This window comes from Pyrus communis, chromosome 7 (genome assembly GCF_041283825.1).
Source record: "Pyrus communis isolate YQ-2024b chromosome 7, ASM4128382v1, whole genome shotgun sequence".
In the NCBI taxonomy this organism is placed as follows: domain Eukaryota; kingdom Viridiplantae; phylum Streptophyta; class Magnoliopsida; order Rosales; family Rosaceae; genus Pyrus; species Pyrus communis.
In genome coordinates this window covers 29,329,609-29,344,422 of record NC_142571.1, presented here as the reverse complement: position 1 = coordinate 29,344,422, position 14,814 = coordinate 29,329,609, and the positions used below count along the sequence as shown (strand labels likewise).

Genomic DNA, 14,814 nt, shown 5'->3' with positions numbered 1-14,814 from the left:
GAAGGTGACGATCTGTTTCCTCAATCAAACTATTAAAGGAAATTACAGTTTGAGTAACAAGTTAAGACATTTCATTCCAACTGCCAAATTTATAACTTAATTAACAACTTCTTGTTCTTCTGAAACATACACCAAAATTATTTAAGAAAAAATGGGAAACCAAAAAATAAGCATACAGGATCACAAAAAAGTGTGCAATACAAGAAAAAACAACCAAAGCAAGAAACTACCACAACAATTCTGCTGGAACTACAACAGATATGCTATCGTTGGAAATTATCGTAGTGTAGACAAAGAAATCCATGTTACGAGGGCGACTTTTCCATCTCCGTTGCACCTAAATTTTGCGCACTTGAATGTTGTGAGTGGATTGGAGCCGCCAAATGGGTTGCCTGCCACTTTGAACGAGTGCGACCTCTTCTCCTGCCTTTACCAATCCTTGCTTCTGTAAACAAAACACCGGAAAATGCATCATCAGTGTTGGCATGGTTGAATAGCATATAGCTATGTTAGTACAAATCAGAACCAAAAGTGTCGTATGAAAAAGCTAAGAGAAACGAAAAATATTGATCCTGCCAAGATTGATTCAAGGATGAGCCTTTAAGGGAAATGAAACCCGATATAAAAATGGCCGATTGGAAAATTCCCGTATGTGACCAAATGCAAATTTAAATTACTCTATGTCGCCGTGAATTTAGGAAATATGCAGCAAAACGTCACCTTCAGCACAGTCAAGGCATTGCTAAAGCTTGTTTCAGAATCTTCTGTGAACTCCATGTATATGGGACATACGCCTTGATACAAAGCCAACCTCCGTTGTATGCTTTTACTGCATCGCCATCAAAGTACTTGATCAGTCAAAAAATCAAATTCACTTTCCTAATGAATAGAACTTGCACAGCATATTTTAACTGGTACAGTTACAAATTTAACAAAATTCATGCTGTGCACCTGCCCGGAGGAGGGGGATGACAAATCTATCAAGGAGAATAAAAAAATAAAAACTCTAGTAACACTATCACAAATAATGCCTTTGTGACAGGTAACATGAAAACTCACTCATTCGTAAAGGCAAATATGGTCCCAGTAGGTCGGTAATGGCTCAATAGAACAGCCATGAAACCAGTTCTGGTAAAGACAACGATTGAGGTACCAAGAGTATTGGACATCATGGTTGCATGGTAAGCAAACATCTCACTCATGTGGTTCTGCAGGAAAGACGACATCAGAGTCGGTTGAAACTGAATGAATAAGATGCTGCCTACTGAAACTGAATGAATAAGTATATGTTCCCTAACCTTGAAAGCTTTACCAAGATTGGCTGGCACCGCGCCACCCAAGATGGTCGCCTCAGTCCGAAGTGCGACAGTGTGCATAACTTTCACTGCCTTCAAAGGATACCTACATGGATATGAAATCTCTTTATTACATTATGCTACAGTCTAAATGTTAGTATATAGTCCAAAACTGGTTCCGACAGTATAATTCCAATAGCCACAACAACTTACTTTCCATGAGCAGTCTCTCCAGAAAGCATAATTCCATCAGAACCCTCTCTAACAGCAATGGCAATGTCGGATACCTCAGCTCTGGTTGGTGTTGGGTGAACAATCATGCTTTCCAGCATATTTGTTGCCACAATAACAGCCTTTCCCATGCTACGGCATATCCTGATTATCTCTTCCTACATTTTGAAATAAAAGAGCGAGTTCAGAATGCACTAAATGAACTCAACTTAATGTAACAATCTTGTTAAGTGGATTCAATTGCAATGTGTTTGTCGTTAAGTACCTGCAAAAGCGGAACTTCCTCAACAGGGAGCTCTGCACCAAGATCTCCTCTTGCAACCATTGCCTAAAATCAGATAATCGCATGTCAGTATTATCTTCAAAATGTGTTATTCACATAATAAGATGCAAATATCCAGGAGAAAGAGCATGTAAATCATTTATTAAGCATCACGTTTCCACTCATTGATTTGAGAAATTACCCCATCGGATGCTGTGATAATCGAATGCAAATTCGGGATAGAGTCTGCACTTTCTATTTTTACAATAACGTGTATATCTGCATTATTACCTGCAATATAAAATAGGTTAACATACATTCATTCAAAAGCATTACACAAAATGTAGTATTCAGATGTATTATCTGAATATATGATAAAAGTATTTGGAAAGTTACTTTGCAGATAATTCTTCAATTCATGAACAACTTGCGCATCTTTGACAAATGAAACAGCGTAGAAGTCAACTTTATTGTCCACTCCAAATTTAATATCTTCCCAATCTTTCTCTGCAATAAATAAGTTTAGAGAACTATATCATTAGGAAAACAGATCATAAAGAAATAAAAGAAAACATCTTTAATAGATTGTAAAGGATTGAATCAACAATTTAGGAGTCCAACCAGTGATAGAAGGCAATGTTGCACTTTTCCCTCGCACATTCAAATGTCGCCTAGACTTAAGCTCTCCTCCATCAACAACTTCACATTTCACTGATTCTTCTGTCTTGGACTTCACCAGAAATGACATCATACCACCTACAGCACAAATCAAGATTCAGAGCATATATAAACATAATCAATTTTTAACCAAAATAAAAGTAAAATTCAGCATACCATCAACCAGAAGCATGTCTCCCGGTGCTACATCATTAACGAAATCATCATAGTTCACGCTAACACAATCTGATGTGCCAACCCCTCTTTTAATTGTAAAGGTAAATTCCTGCCCACTTTCTAAATTGATTGACTGTGGCAGGTCACCGCTCCTAACCTCAGGACCCTGATACAGAACAACATTCATCAATGGAATGACCTAGATATTCTCCGAATAGTAAAAGATAAGCAATTCAAACTAATGACTTGATATTGAAGGAAACAAGAAACAATAAGGGAAGCCTTGCCTTGGTATCAAGCATGATCGCAATGGCATTGTCTTCATGTTGCTCATTATATTCTTTAACCAAGTCGATAACTTTTTGATGAGACGCATGATCTCCATGTGACATATTCATACGAGCAACATTCATTCCGGCCTCAGCCAACTTCCAGATCATTTCGCGCGTGTTGGTGGAAGGACCAATTGTGCAAACAATCTTTGTCTTACGTTTGACCACAGGCCTTGACCACATACCCACTGCTGTGTTGTCAAGTTGCCGAATTGTCCTCAACTGATCCTCTATCTGATCAGCAACACAAGCTAAACAAACTAAGCATACATTCTAAAAGCACGCAAACTTTAAATGAAATCTCTAAGTCATTCTAATAAAAGCACTTATGAGCATAAGTGCTTTCTATAAAAGCAATTCCAAGGAGGTCCTTCCTCGGCCACCAAAAGCAACATCTCTACAGTCTAAGAAGCTAAACATCCAGTAATCAGTCTAATTACTATCAATTCAACATCGAAAAAAACAAAAGAAATTCACTTTTCGTCATGATTTCCTACAATTTCTGGGCAACGAAAAAGATTATACTTTTTTTTCATAATTAAAGTATCAAACTTGCCATCCAAGCGAGTCGAACGTGAGACCTCGGAGTTACTATATAAGGAGGAATATCACTTAGACCACATTGGCATTGTTAATGGGAGCAACCAAACACATCAAGCTCCCAAAAAAAAAACAAGGAAGATTGAATAGTAGCACCTAGCACGAACCTTCGGTGAGTCTTCGGGCGAGACGGGAACGACCTCCGTCTGAAGGGGACTCTTGGCAGTTATCTCAGACCTCCTATTCCCAAACACTCTCCAGCTCCATCCCTTCTGCTTCTCCTCAAAAGCCAAAACTTTGTATGCAAAGCTCGTCGGCGGCTTCAGCTTGTCGGCGGCGCGGCCGCGTGAGGATCCAGAGCTGGGAGAGAGGATCGAGCTCTGAATCGCCCGCATAGCCACCACCTGCGCCATTTTGTTTGGAGAGAGAGAGAGAGAGAGAGAGGCAGGGAGATTCGGGTTTTTGGAAGGGGAATGCGGAGGTTCTGAGGGAGAGGAGGAAGGTGAGGGGGAAGTGCGTGGCGGAGGGATTTAAAAGAACGTATGTATGTAGGTAGGGAGTGATTAAATTGTGTTGAAGTCGCCGCTGAATTTGGCGGAGGTTTTGAGGCGACAGATGGATAAAGAGTGTTTAGGAGGGACGGGAGGGCTTTGGATGTATCGAACAGAAGTAAAAAGTAGTTCAACTTCTTTCGTTCAAAGCGGAGCTTGTCTCGAAAGGGGCACGGGTGGATCACGATCACGAGACGGTTTTGGGCCTGTTTCGGACCAACACTTCTGCCTACGCATATGCTGGGTATATTTCACATGCGGGCTGCTGGGTTTGCTTGCGAGGACCACTAACTTGCATTACTGGTTTACCGTTATCGTGATTTTCCCGAGTACTTTAGCATTTCTCTTTCATTTGATTTATAAAACTTGGGCTACACCTGAAGAGTGCGGGTAAGGCTGCGTACGTTGGACGTACTCTTGACTCTCACAAAGTGAAGAACCTTGTTGAATTGGGATCATTCTTTTATTATAGTATGGCAGTGTGATTATTTTTCACCGAGCTTACTAAAGTGGCGAAATCATTCATTTTTCTTAAACATACGATGTAAGGGACTTGTGTGGATGGGGAAGGTTACTTCTAGACAATCAAACCTTTAGGTCATCTCTAACCGATCCGGTCAAAGGGCCATTGGGCTAAAAATAGCTTAGAATGACACGAAAACTGCCTCCAACCGAGGGCTAGGCCAAAGGGTTTATGGACCCCACTGGGCCCAAACTCCTAAATCAAGCCAACTGCCTGGCCATTTCAGCCCTCCAGCGCCAGAATGTCAAGCTTGAGATTTTGCCAACCCTCCAGCTTCAGAATGTTAAGTTGACATTTTGCCAGCTCTCCAGCTCAGCCCATTTGAATGCCAACGGCTACTTGGCGTCAGCATGACGCCAGCTAGCAATGGCTAGCTAATGTCATGCCGCCATCAGGTTACCGTTGGAAATATATATATATATATTTTTTTTGCACGAATTAAAAAAAAATCTAAACTTTTTTTCCTATAAATACCTACACCATTCCTACAATATTGAAAGTTGGAGATAAGAATCCTATCTAATATTTGCACAACCAATTACATCTCGACACGTGGCATTCGAAATCCTATCTGAAAGATTATTAAGATTACATAAAGATAAGAAATTTGGAGATTTACTCACTTTAGCGGCACGTGTTACTCGAAATCCTATCCGAAAAATTATGGAGATTATATAAAGATAAGAAATTTGGAGAGTTACTCACGTTAGCGACACATGTCACTCGAAATCCTATCCAAAAAATTATTGAGATTATATAAAGATAAGAAATCTGGAGGCTTATTCATTTGGCGACAAGTGACACTCAAAATATGTCTGAAAACCTTATTTTAATATGGTAGTTTAATTTAATTAACCATATTAATTTAATTAAAATAATAAATTATGTTTGGCTTATGACCCTTTGACTCATTCAGTTGGAGATTGTATAAAATATGACCTATCAATGTTCATTAAAATATAATTTCTTGTAGAGCTATAGGGCTAAAGAAAGCCTTTTGACCCTCATTCAGTTAGAGATGACCTTAGATGCCACCCGGGATAACATCCTAAAAATTGTAGTCCCACAATTACCCCAACTGTCACATTTTCCAAATTGTAGAGGTTGGATAGCTGATGAAACTTTTGGATTAATTCTCTCACATGAAGCAATTTATACTACCACATTTGCCCCCAACTGTCATTATAGACCAATGTTCATCCCTTCCCTCCCCTTCTCTCACATTTTTCATTTGTCTTTTTCTCTCTATAGAACAATTAATATAAGGTGTTGACGTGAATTAATCGTGATCATTCAAATAGGAGGGGAGGGAAGGAGAAGAAAAAAAAGAAGGAAGAGAATCCTAAAGAAAGAAGAGAATACTACTCCCTCGTTTTTTGGCTTGAATGCTCATTTATTATGGTCTACTAGTACCAAGGCGCTTAATATTGCAAGTGCAATTTCATGTAATTCTCCTGATCATCTTATTCTAATGGTCTATTCGTCGGGTTAAAACTTATCATTTTGATAATCCAGATCAATAAGTAAAAAATAAGCGGTAGATATGGATTAGGTCAATTGGTTAAAATAAACTATCTTCTCCCTTGCACTCAAATTCGAATTCGCCTCATTGTAGATTAGAATAGCGAAAGACTAACACCTAATTTGTTAAAAATACCATAAAAAAAAGTCTAAAAGTTGGGACAAAACACCTCAATCCACCTTATTATTCCAATTAAATTCTCATCTTCACATAGCTAGTCCTGGGTTTGATTCGTGGCAATGTTGAATCACGCAATGATGGTCAAATGATGCTAAAATACTTTTGTAAGTCTTTTTAACCTTGAAAAAGTAGACCAGCGTGGCTCTGCCACAAGCTGGTCCTTTAAAAAAAAAAAAAAATGAAATCCCCATTTTTTTCTATTGATTTGTAAATATTATCTTGGCGTTTACTTTTGACTTTGCCACCCATTGAAAGCTTAAGAACAAACAAATGGTCATAGACATATATTATATCAAATGAACACAATGACTTTCGGTTCCGTTTTGTTAGCAAAATGTATTAAAGTTAACTACATCCTTTTCACCTCATCACATTCCGTGCTGATATGAAACCAATCACGCACTGCAAATGATCAATCTTTAAAGCAACATCTCTTGCTTTTCACTCCCAAATTCACATACCATGTTGTTAAAAGTCATATATTCTGTCTTGTTTGTGCTTACATCTGTCAATTGTTGTTTGAGTGCCGGAATCAGTTCCAACGTCAGGTGCTTACAAACAGAAAAAACCGCTCTGCTTCAGTTCAAACAAGGCCTTGTCGACGAGTCCAATGTTCTTGCCTCTTGGGAAACCGGCAAAGATTGTTGCGAGTGGAGAGGAATCGCTTGCAGCAACGAAACAGGTCATGTTGTCACACTAGATCTTTACTATAACTCTTCTGATGTTTATAATGTTGAAACTCCTTTGAGTGGTGTCATTGCTCCTTCTCTACTTGAATTGCCGTATCTAACTTACTTGGACCTCAGTTTCAATAATTTCAAAGGAAAAATTCCCAAGTTCATTGGTTCTTTAAGCCGGTTGAAGCAACTCAAACTGGCAGGTGCTAGTCTTAGCGGACCAATTCCTCCCCAACTCGGAAACCTCTCTAGTTTGTATGCTCTTGATCTTGCAAGGAACTATGTCACATTTGAAAATCTTGAGTGGTTATCTCATCTTTCTTCTTTGAGGTACTTGAACATGTCGCGTCTTAATTTTTCCGAGGTTGTAAATTGGCCGGAGTCTATAAGCAAACTCCCTTCGCTTGTTGAGCTTCAGTTATCTTCATGTAATCTTCCCAATGTCGAACTGAGTTCGCTTTCTTTTGTCAATTCTTCGAACTCTCTTGAAGTCCTTGAACTCTCGGATAATTTTCTTAATCTTTCGATATTTTATTGGATGGCCAATGTTAGCACCAACCTTGTTCACATTGGTTTAGCTGGTGATCAGTTGCAAGATCCCTTCCCAGATGTTTTTGTAAACATGGTTTCTCTCGTGTCTCTTGATCTCTCATATAACAAACCTGAAGGCGGGATACCAAAGTCCTTTCGAAACCTTTGCAACTTAGAGTCGTTGAATTTACTGGAAAACAAACTTTCTGACAGACTTGAAGACTCTGTCGAAAACTTGTCTGGTGCTCAAGACACCCTCGAGTCCTTGTCCTTGAGTGGGAACCTATTTTCGGGTTCATTTCCTGATAACCTTACAAGATTTTCATCCTTGAAAGAATTGTACAAGATTTTCATCCTTGAAAGAATTGTACATTGATGGCACCAAAAAGTTTTCAGCCACTCTCCCAGCTAAGATCCTTGAGCCTAGTTCTAAACCAGTTCACCGGATCACTGCCTGATTTTACAGGTCTTTCCTTGTTAAGGCAGTTATTTATCTCCCAAAATCAACTCAATGGATCCATAACTGAGAGTATCGGACAACTTTCCAGCCTCGAAAATTTGGATCTTTCTTGGAATTCTTTGAATGTTGTCGTAACTGAAGCACACTTCTCCAATCTCTCGCGTTTAAACTCTTTGGATTTTTCTCATAATCCTTTGTCTTTCAACTTGAGCTCGGATTGGACTCCGCCTTTCCAAATCAAATCACTAGGATTGTCCTCTTGCAAGGTTGGCCCTGCTTTTCCGAAATGGATTCAAACTCAGACAAAACTTACTTCACTTTACATGTCTGATGCTGAGATTTCGGATTCTATACCTGATAAGTTTTGGGACCTGTCTTCCAGCTTACTCGAGTTAAACCTATAGATGAACCAAATCCATGGAAAGTTGCCAAATCTATCAACAAAAAACAGCACCTTTTTTTCATTTGACTTGTCATCTAATCGCTTGGACGGTCCACTTCCGCCATTTCCTTCAAGTGTAGCCATCTTGCGTCTATCCAAAAACATGTTTTCCGGACCCTTATCTTCCTTTTGTGAAACAGAAACTCCAAACTTGTCTAATCTAGACCTTTCCGAGAACCAGCTATATGGCAAACTTCCTAGTTGTTGGATGCAGTTTCAAGGATTGCTCTCTTTGAACATGGCTAAGAACAATTTCTCCGGAAAAATTCCAAGCTCATTAGGCTACTTAAAGAATGCTGCATTGTTACGCTTGCACGATAACAACCTTTCTGGAGAATTGCCTTCTTTGGAGAACTGTACAGAGTTAAGGGTTGTTGATCTCGGTGCCAATAAACTATCTGGAGAGATACCGACATGGATAGGCCCGAGCCTAACAAAGTTGCTGGTTCTTCGCTTAAGGTCAAACGAGTTTTATGGAAGCATACCCTTAAGCCTATGCAGTCTTCCTGCCCTTCATGTTTTGGACTTCTCCAAGAACAATATATCTGGGGCCTTGCCATATTGCCTCCCTAACATAACAGCTTTGTCTTCGATGTCCCCCGAGGTTGAGGATAACATTATTGTTGGGTTTGTGCAACTGATTTGGAAAGGAATAGAGATTGAGTTCGGCGAAAATCTTAAGCTTTTGAGAAGCATTGACATTTCAAGAAACAACTTAAATGGATACATTCCAGAAAGTGTAACAAGTTTGATGAAGTTGATTTCTCTGAACCTTTCAAGAAACAGTTTCACTGGGGTGCTTCCTAACAAATTTGGTCAGTTGGAGATGTTAGAATCGCTCGATTTGTCACGAAACCAGATATCTGGTAGCATTCCTTCGAGCTTTTCCAGCTTACATTATCTTAGTGTCTTGGACTTGTCATACAACAACTTAACAGGAAGGATTCCGCTAAGCACTCAACTTCAAACCTTCAATGCTTCTGCATTTACAGGAAATCTTGGACTTTGCGGGCAACCGCTCACACTAGAATGCCCAGGAGATGCAACAACTGAAGATCCTGCAGTCCCTAATGGCAGTGGAAGTGACAAGACCGAACAAGATGATGATGGTTTCATAAGCTTAGGATTTTATGTCAGCTTGGTGCTTGGTTTCGTCATAGGATTCTGGAGTGTCTGTGGTACTTTAGTTCTCAAGACATCTTGGAGATACGCCTATTTCCGGTTGTTGGATGATATCAAAGGTCGGATTACGTGACGACCGTTGCCTGTGAAGGAAAAGCTGCAGGGGAGATTTCAAAGGTAAACGGTAAAGCTCTACTCTCCTAATCCGTTACATACTTCCGAACTTATACAGAGACATTCGGTTGTACCTTCCAATTTGTAATAAAATGTCATCAACTATGATGCTTGTTTGTCTCAAGGTTTACGTTTCTCTGGCTAATATGATGTAAATATTTGAATTCCACGCGACATTTAAAAATAATAGCTATGCTCTATAAAAACTTGTTCAATGATTTACACCTACGCACTAATACAAGACACATTGCTCAGATGAAAGCCAGAACGAAACCAGTTCGAACACACCGGAAGTGAACTTCATTCAACGTCGGGCACACTAAGAACACGGAGATAAAAGTTTCAAACTTTTATGACATAGATGTTACTAGGACAGAGTTATCAGCCGATCCTGTTAAGAAGATGGGTAACGTCGGGTGCCAATCTACAGTAGTTATAGCAGCACTGTGTGGGAGAGAGCTCAACCCATACACATGACCCCGAACCTGAACCAAGTTAACGAAACAAAAATTTGAATCAACACAATGCATCGCCTAGATCTTCTAAATACTGCAATCAGGGAAACCCTAAACATAATGAAGCCACTCACACAAACGTATGGAGAAGAGAGAACAACCTGGTATATGGGCGCTCTTACCGAACCAGATGTTACCAATAGTCTCCTCCCTGTAGCATCTAAAGCCATTTCATGTCTGCAACTTTTTGAGCTCTCGGCGTCACAGAACCTACGGAATGGAAGAGAGCAGCGCTAGTTAATCAGGTGTACGGCGAAATAGTTTTGTTTGACAAGACTGCAGCGTAACTAATATCTACTAATAATATGGGATGCCAAAGAAAAAGTACCTGCTACAGTTTATTGACCAAAGGATTTGACCTTGGTTTTGCAAGCTCCATTCAAACACCTGACACCGCAAAAACAGTTCTGTTGGGCAAATACTTTTGAGAGGACAAAATTATAAGACCAGCAGCAGTTCAAGTAATAACGGGGGCAAATTTCAAATGCTCTAATCAAACTTCATGCGAAAATGAACATAAAGCACTTGCCATTCCATCTACTCCCAAACTGAAAATACTTGTCTCATCAGGGCCGAAAACAATGGAGCTTATAGCAGAGTCATGCGCAGGCCACCCGGTTATTTGTAGATAGGCAGACATATCTTTGGCTTGTTAAGGTGTTCGTATATGTATGAGTATGTGTACATATACTGGCAAGCTAAGCTATGCAGAAGGGTGCACCAGTTTATGAATCTATTAAGACGAGGGATTAACCATACAGCTAAAATGCCTTCGTTGAGGGCAAAAATTTAACCACCTTGGAAAAATAAAAATAAATAACACAAGAAATGCAAAAAGTGTTCAAAAATATGTGTGGATACCAAACATGTGAATCATTCCATCAGTTGCAGCGGCCGCTAAAATTTTCCCATTGTGATTGAAACTAAGGGATGTTATTGCAGGTGGATCTTTACCAAGAGGAAGAACTGTCTTCACGAAACCCAAAAGGTTAAGCACTAAAATTACAAGTGTAAGAAATGAAAGGCTTAAGAATATAAGTTGCTATAGCATGCATATATGATCTTCTGGTACAAAGAAAGCATATACCATAGCCTTCCACGTCTTCATATTCCACACAGTTAATGAAGCGAACCCCATACTATCAACATAACTTGATCCGTGCCTACAAATACAATAAAAATCATGATTCTGACATTCATGAGAATTTAATCCCCAAACACACAAAAACACACATGAGCATATATGCATGTACGTAAGGGTAAAAAGAATGGTTTCATGTTTGAATTATAATCATTTCACAGCAAAGTGCTCATATCATACTTCAGTTGAATAGAGCTGTTATAATAGGGGAAAATTTTTGGTCGAACACGGAGTCTGGTTTATGAAAATATGATAAGATTACAGAAAGAATGTACCCCTTGGATGCTGCCGCAGTAACAAAAATTGGCTCTACAGGGCTGCACTTTATATCCAGGATACTGTAGCAGGGAAAAAAAAGGGTAAATAACAGAGCAAAGAAGTACAGAATTGTACGAGTAATATCAGGAAGAACCTTGGAAATTCTTCCCTCGTGCTAAGATCACAGACAACTCTCTTTGCATCGACATTCCACGCTTTAATGCCTCCATTAGCAGTGCCTATGAGAAGCTTTTGTCAAAAGAACAAAAACACTTAAACTAGATATTCCAATGTCAAATAATCAAGTTAAGATTCCAATGCCAAGCAATATCTAAGTGCATTTTGAAAATCTAATCTGCATACCAATCGGTCAGATTTACACTCCCAGTCAAGTGACATAATCTTGGCTCCACAATAAATGGTTGCATTTCTAGATGCCGGAGTTGACAAGTCATAGGTCCATATCCTATTTAATGAACAAATACAGATTACGATTTGAAATCAGCCGATGGTCAAAGAGTTGAGAAATCAGCCAAAAGTCAAGGAGTTGAGCAATAAATGTAGCACTTTCGTAACTACTAACTATAGAAATAAAGGAAAACTAATGAAAAGGGCTTGAAAACTTTGAGTTTTAACGGAAAGGACAAAAAGTTGTTGTAAGTAAATAGTACCAGGATTGACTTTTTAGAGTAAAAATATGGTTTTTCATTAAAGTGAACAGTACCAGGAGCTTTTCGCTAAGGTTGCCTATAAATAATACCTTACTGTTCCATCTTCAGATGCACTGGCTATATTATTTCCAGACGCAGAAAAGCGGCAGCGACTGATTGGACTTGTGTGGCCCATAAATGTCTCCTATGAACAATGATGATTCGAAAGTTACGGAGTATCCGATAAAATATAAACAGCTGAAGCTGAAAAAAAGTATCAGGAAAAAAGGAGCTACAAAAATGCAAAATCGCAACAAATTGAATATGAGCTTGTAGCATCAAAACCAATCATGACTGAGAAGCAATTTACCTGGAAGTCAACCTTAAATTCAGTGAAGTCTTCTAAATGGCTTTCCCTGCCATTTTCTGTAATCACATTCCATAGTTAGTAAACAGATAATCTCCGTAACAGCTACTGCACTGTCCCCACAACACAAAGGGAAAATAATTCAGTATAGAAGTTACTTACCATTATAGGGGCCATCCTTGTATAGCTGAATACTATCAGCAGTTCCACCATCTCTAACGCAAGGCGTTGATTGCGAACTTAAATTAGGATCAGACTTAGATATGTTAAACTCTGGTCTGTTTCCCATGTGTCCAGCAACAACCCAATCTGGATCCACCTCTGCTCCCCTTATTTGAAAAGTATCAGGAGGGCAAGTTTCCTGAGTATCTTTAGATATAAGATGATTTTCCTCATGCACTACACTTGATGAACTCCTGGTTCGTTCAGTGCTTGCATCGGCTACTGACGAACAACTACAGAGTTTCAAAAGTAAAATAAAGGAATAAGGAAGAGACAAAAACATGATAGTCTCAAAATACTGATGATCCCTTGCACCAAGTCTATACAACTTATTTACATGATACTCTCAAGTCTAAAGGGAAGAAACAATGAAAAACTTCACCTTCTTAACTGGCATAATTGACCATCTTTTTCCTCCAACAAAGCCTTAAGTTTTGATAACTTGAGATTGAGTTGCTTGATGTCTTTTTTCAGACGGTTGACAGTAGTCTTTTCTGAGCTAATTTTCATAAGGGCTGGCATGCGTGGTTTAGTTAAGGGCATTTTCTTCAAAATTAGTCATATTGAATAATTAAAGTGCAGAAATCAATGTAAAACTAACCTGGTTTTCACTTGAAATATATAAACTCAAAAAAATTAAGAACAAGGTTGATATAAACAAAACTGGTTTCCAAATGGTAGCTGAGAAATTCAAATTATCATAATATCGAAAGTCTACATAGTTGGGTGCCATGTGACAACAAGTACCAAGATCAACGAACAGCCCACTCTCAAAAGACAACATAAATAAAAATGAAATTAGCCAAATTCTGAAGGATATGAGTAACGTTGAAGATCTCACTAAAGAAATTTCTGACAGATAAACGCAAGGCCTCATACCATTCCTTTGAAAAGTATATACGAAACTCAGGATCAGAGTTTGGTTTCTTTACATATGGAATGGCTGCATCACACATATAAAAAGGTAAATCAACAAAAGATAGTAGATCACTATACAAAAATAGAAAGACAAAACGACAAACCCACCAAACCACGCAGTCCAATCCTGGCCTCTTTGCAACAAATCATTCCCAATCATTCCAAAGAACTCTAAAACTTTGTCTCTCCTCCCTGACTGGATGGCATTAACAACGTAATAGCGTAGAATAGACACCTCCAGTTTCGAAAGAGTAGTCAAAAGTACTGTCTCGGATGATGAAGAGAGACACTGCTTAAAAAAACTGAATAGACCAACTAATTTTTCTGCCTGAAGCTTAGGTACATACACTGAGAAGATTAATTCCATTATCCTATCTACTTGAAACCCTTTACCGATATCCGTAGATAATTCAGAATCGAAAGCTTGCAAAGTGTTCGTGAATCCTCTAAACACAAGAAACTCCCTCACAAGCTCCTCAGCATACCGCATATTCTCCATCTTCCCCAGCTATGTCTACAAACACATATATTCACCTTAACTTGTATACCAGGTTATTACACATCCATGCCTCACATGGATCATATAACAAATACTAAAAGGTGCATCTTTCACTACTTATACTGTTCTTCAAACAACAACAACAACAACAAAGCCTTATCCCACTAAGTGGGATACTGAAATGTTGCATTTTTCACTGATTTTTTTACAAAGAATTAAACTTTTAGTTGAAAAAAAACTCAATTTTGATTAGTTTTACATTACATGTTGCCCGAAACTAAAAGGGTGATCAGGAAATCCTTAAACTCAGTTCATGATCGTATTTATGTGGTAATTGGTATCAAGTTGGAAGCATAATAATAAGAAGGGAAAGAGGGTTTAAAGGGATTTAGGGTTTGCAGAAATTGAAATTTCAGGAATTGGGGGAAGGAAAGATTTTACCTTGCGGAATCGCAGAGGAACCGAATGGGATTTGTATATTACAGTCAGAGGAGAGGAGGGGAGTTCGATTCAGCTTTCCAGTCCAGGTTGAGAAGGGTGGAAGGTGGGAAGGTGGGAAGGTGGAGTG

At 38.9% G+C, this 14,814-nt stretch overlaps 4 protein-coding genes across 7 annotated transcripts; 2 read left to right on the top strand and 2 right to left on the bottom strand.

Moving 5' to 3' along the window:
* Window positions 1–69: 69 nt before the first annotated feature.
* On the bottom strand, window positions 70–4,376 carry LOC137734718 (plastidial pyruvate kinase 2). Its single transcript, XM_068473985.2, has 12 exons — window positions 3,662–4,376; window positions 2,910–3,188; window positions 2,623–2,788; window positions 2,410–2,544; window positions 2,185–2,295; window positions 1,991–2,079; window positions 1,792–1,854; window positions 1,509–1,684; window positions 1,299–1,401; window positions 1,060–1,208; window positions 721–829; window positions 70–445 (listed from the first exon to the last, which is right to left on the bottom strand). The coding sequence occupies exons 1-12, from the start codon at window positions 3,905–3,907 to the stop codon at window positions 338–340; spliced, it is 1,734 nt and encodes a 577-aa protein (XP_068330086.2). The 5' UTR covers window positions 3,908–4,376; the 3' UTR covers window positions 70–337.
* Window positions 4,377–6,732: 2,356 nt separating this feature from the next.
* Window positions 6,733–7,854, top strand: LOC137735736 (receptor-like protein EIX1). Its single transcript, XM_068475177.2, has one exon. The coding sequence runs from the start codon at window positions 6,733–6,735 to the stop codon at window positions 7,852–7,854; it is 1,122 nt and encodes a 373-aa protein (XP_068331278.2).
* Window positions 7,855–8,277: 423 nt separating this feature from the next.
* LOC148696030 (receptor-like protein EIX2) lies at window positions 8,278–9,671 on the top strand. The gene has a single exon (XM_088696990.1). It carries the CDS (start codon window positions 8,343–8,345, stop codon window positions 9,633–9,635), a length of 1,293 nt encoding a protein of 430 aa, XP_088553116.1. The 5' UTR covers window positions 8,278–8,342; the 3' UTR covers window positions 9,636–9,671.
* A 116-nt stretch (window positions 9,672–9,787) lies between these two features.
* Window positions 9,788–14,814, bottom strand: LOC137735737 (uncharacterized). Of its 4 annotated transcripts, none has more exons than XM_068475178.2 (16): window positions 14,688–14,814; window positions 13,856–14,261; window positions 13,650–13,772; window positions 13,212–13,353; window positions 12,770–13,062; window positions 12,611–12,666; window positions 12,351–12,445; window positions 11,954–12,056; window positions 11,745–11,839; window positions 11,608–11,670; window positions 11,279–11,354; window positions 11,053–11,161; window positions 10,721–10,833; window positions 10,520–10,578; window positions 10,293–10,401; window positions 9,788–10,161 (listed from the first exon to the last, which is right to left on the bottom strand). In XM_068475178.2, the coding sequence occupies exons 2-16, from the start codon at window positions 14,244–14,246 to the stop codon at window positions 10,027–10,029; spliced, it is 1,962 nt and encodes a 653-aa protein (XP_068331279.2). In that variant the 5' UTR covers window positions 14,247–14,261; window positions 14,688–14,814; the 3' UTR covers window positions 9,788–10,026. The 4 variants fall into 4 exon arrangements, with proteins under 4 accessions (XP_068331279.2, XP_088553114.1, XP_088553115.1 ...); XM_088696988.1 differs by having other exon boundaries at window positions 10,266–10,401; window positions 14,688–14,813; XM_088696989.1 differs by having other exon boundaries at window positions 13,212–13,356; window positions 13,653–13,772; window positions 14,688–14,810.

Excerpts from the sequence above, each read along its gene's own strand:
- LOC137734718 (XM_068473985.2), bottom strand. The coding sequence starts at position 3,907 with ATGGCGCAGGTGGTGGCTATGCGGGCGATTCAGAGCTCGATCCTCTCT. Across the intron at positions 2,296-2,409 it reads AACATTGCCTTCTATCACTG|AGAAAGATTGGGAAGATATT; the intron begins GTTGGACTCCTA and ends TATTTATTGCAG. Across the intron at positions 1,209-1,298 it reads ATCTTGGTAAAGCTTTCAAG|AACCACATGAGTGAGATGTT; the intron begins GTTAGGGAACAT and ends TCTTTCCTGCAG.
- LOC137735736 (XM_068475177.2), top strand. The coding sequence starts at position 6,733 with ATGTTGTTAAAAGTCATATATTCTGTCTTGTTTGTGCTTACATCTGTC.
- LOC148696030 (XM_088696990.1), top strand. The coding sequence starts at position 8,343 with ATGAACCAAATCCATGGAAAGTTGCCAAATCTATCAACAAAAAACAGC.
- LOC137735737 (XM_088696988.1), bottom strand. The coding sequence starts at position 14,246 with ATGGAGAATATGCGGTATGCTGAGGAGCTTGTGAGGGAGTTTCTTGTG. Across the intron at positions 11,671-11,744 it reads ACGAGGGAAGAATTTCCAAG|TATCCTGGATATAAAGTGCA; the intron begins GTTCTTCCTGAT and ends TCCCTGCTACAG. Across the intron at positions 10,579-10,720 it reads GTTTGGGAGTAGATGGAATG|GTGTTTGAATGGAGCTTGCA; the intron begins GCAAGTGCTTTA and ends TTGCGGTGTCAG.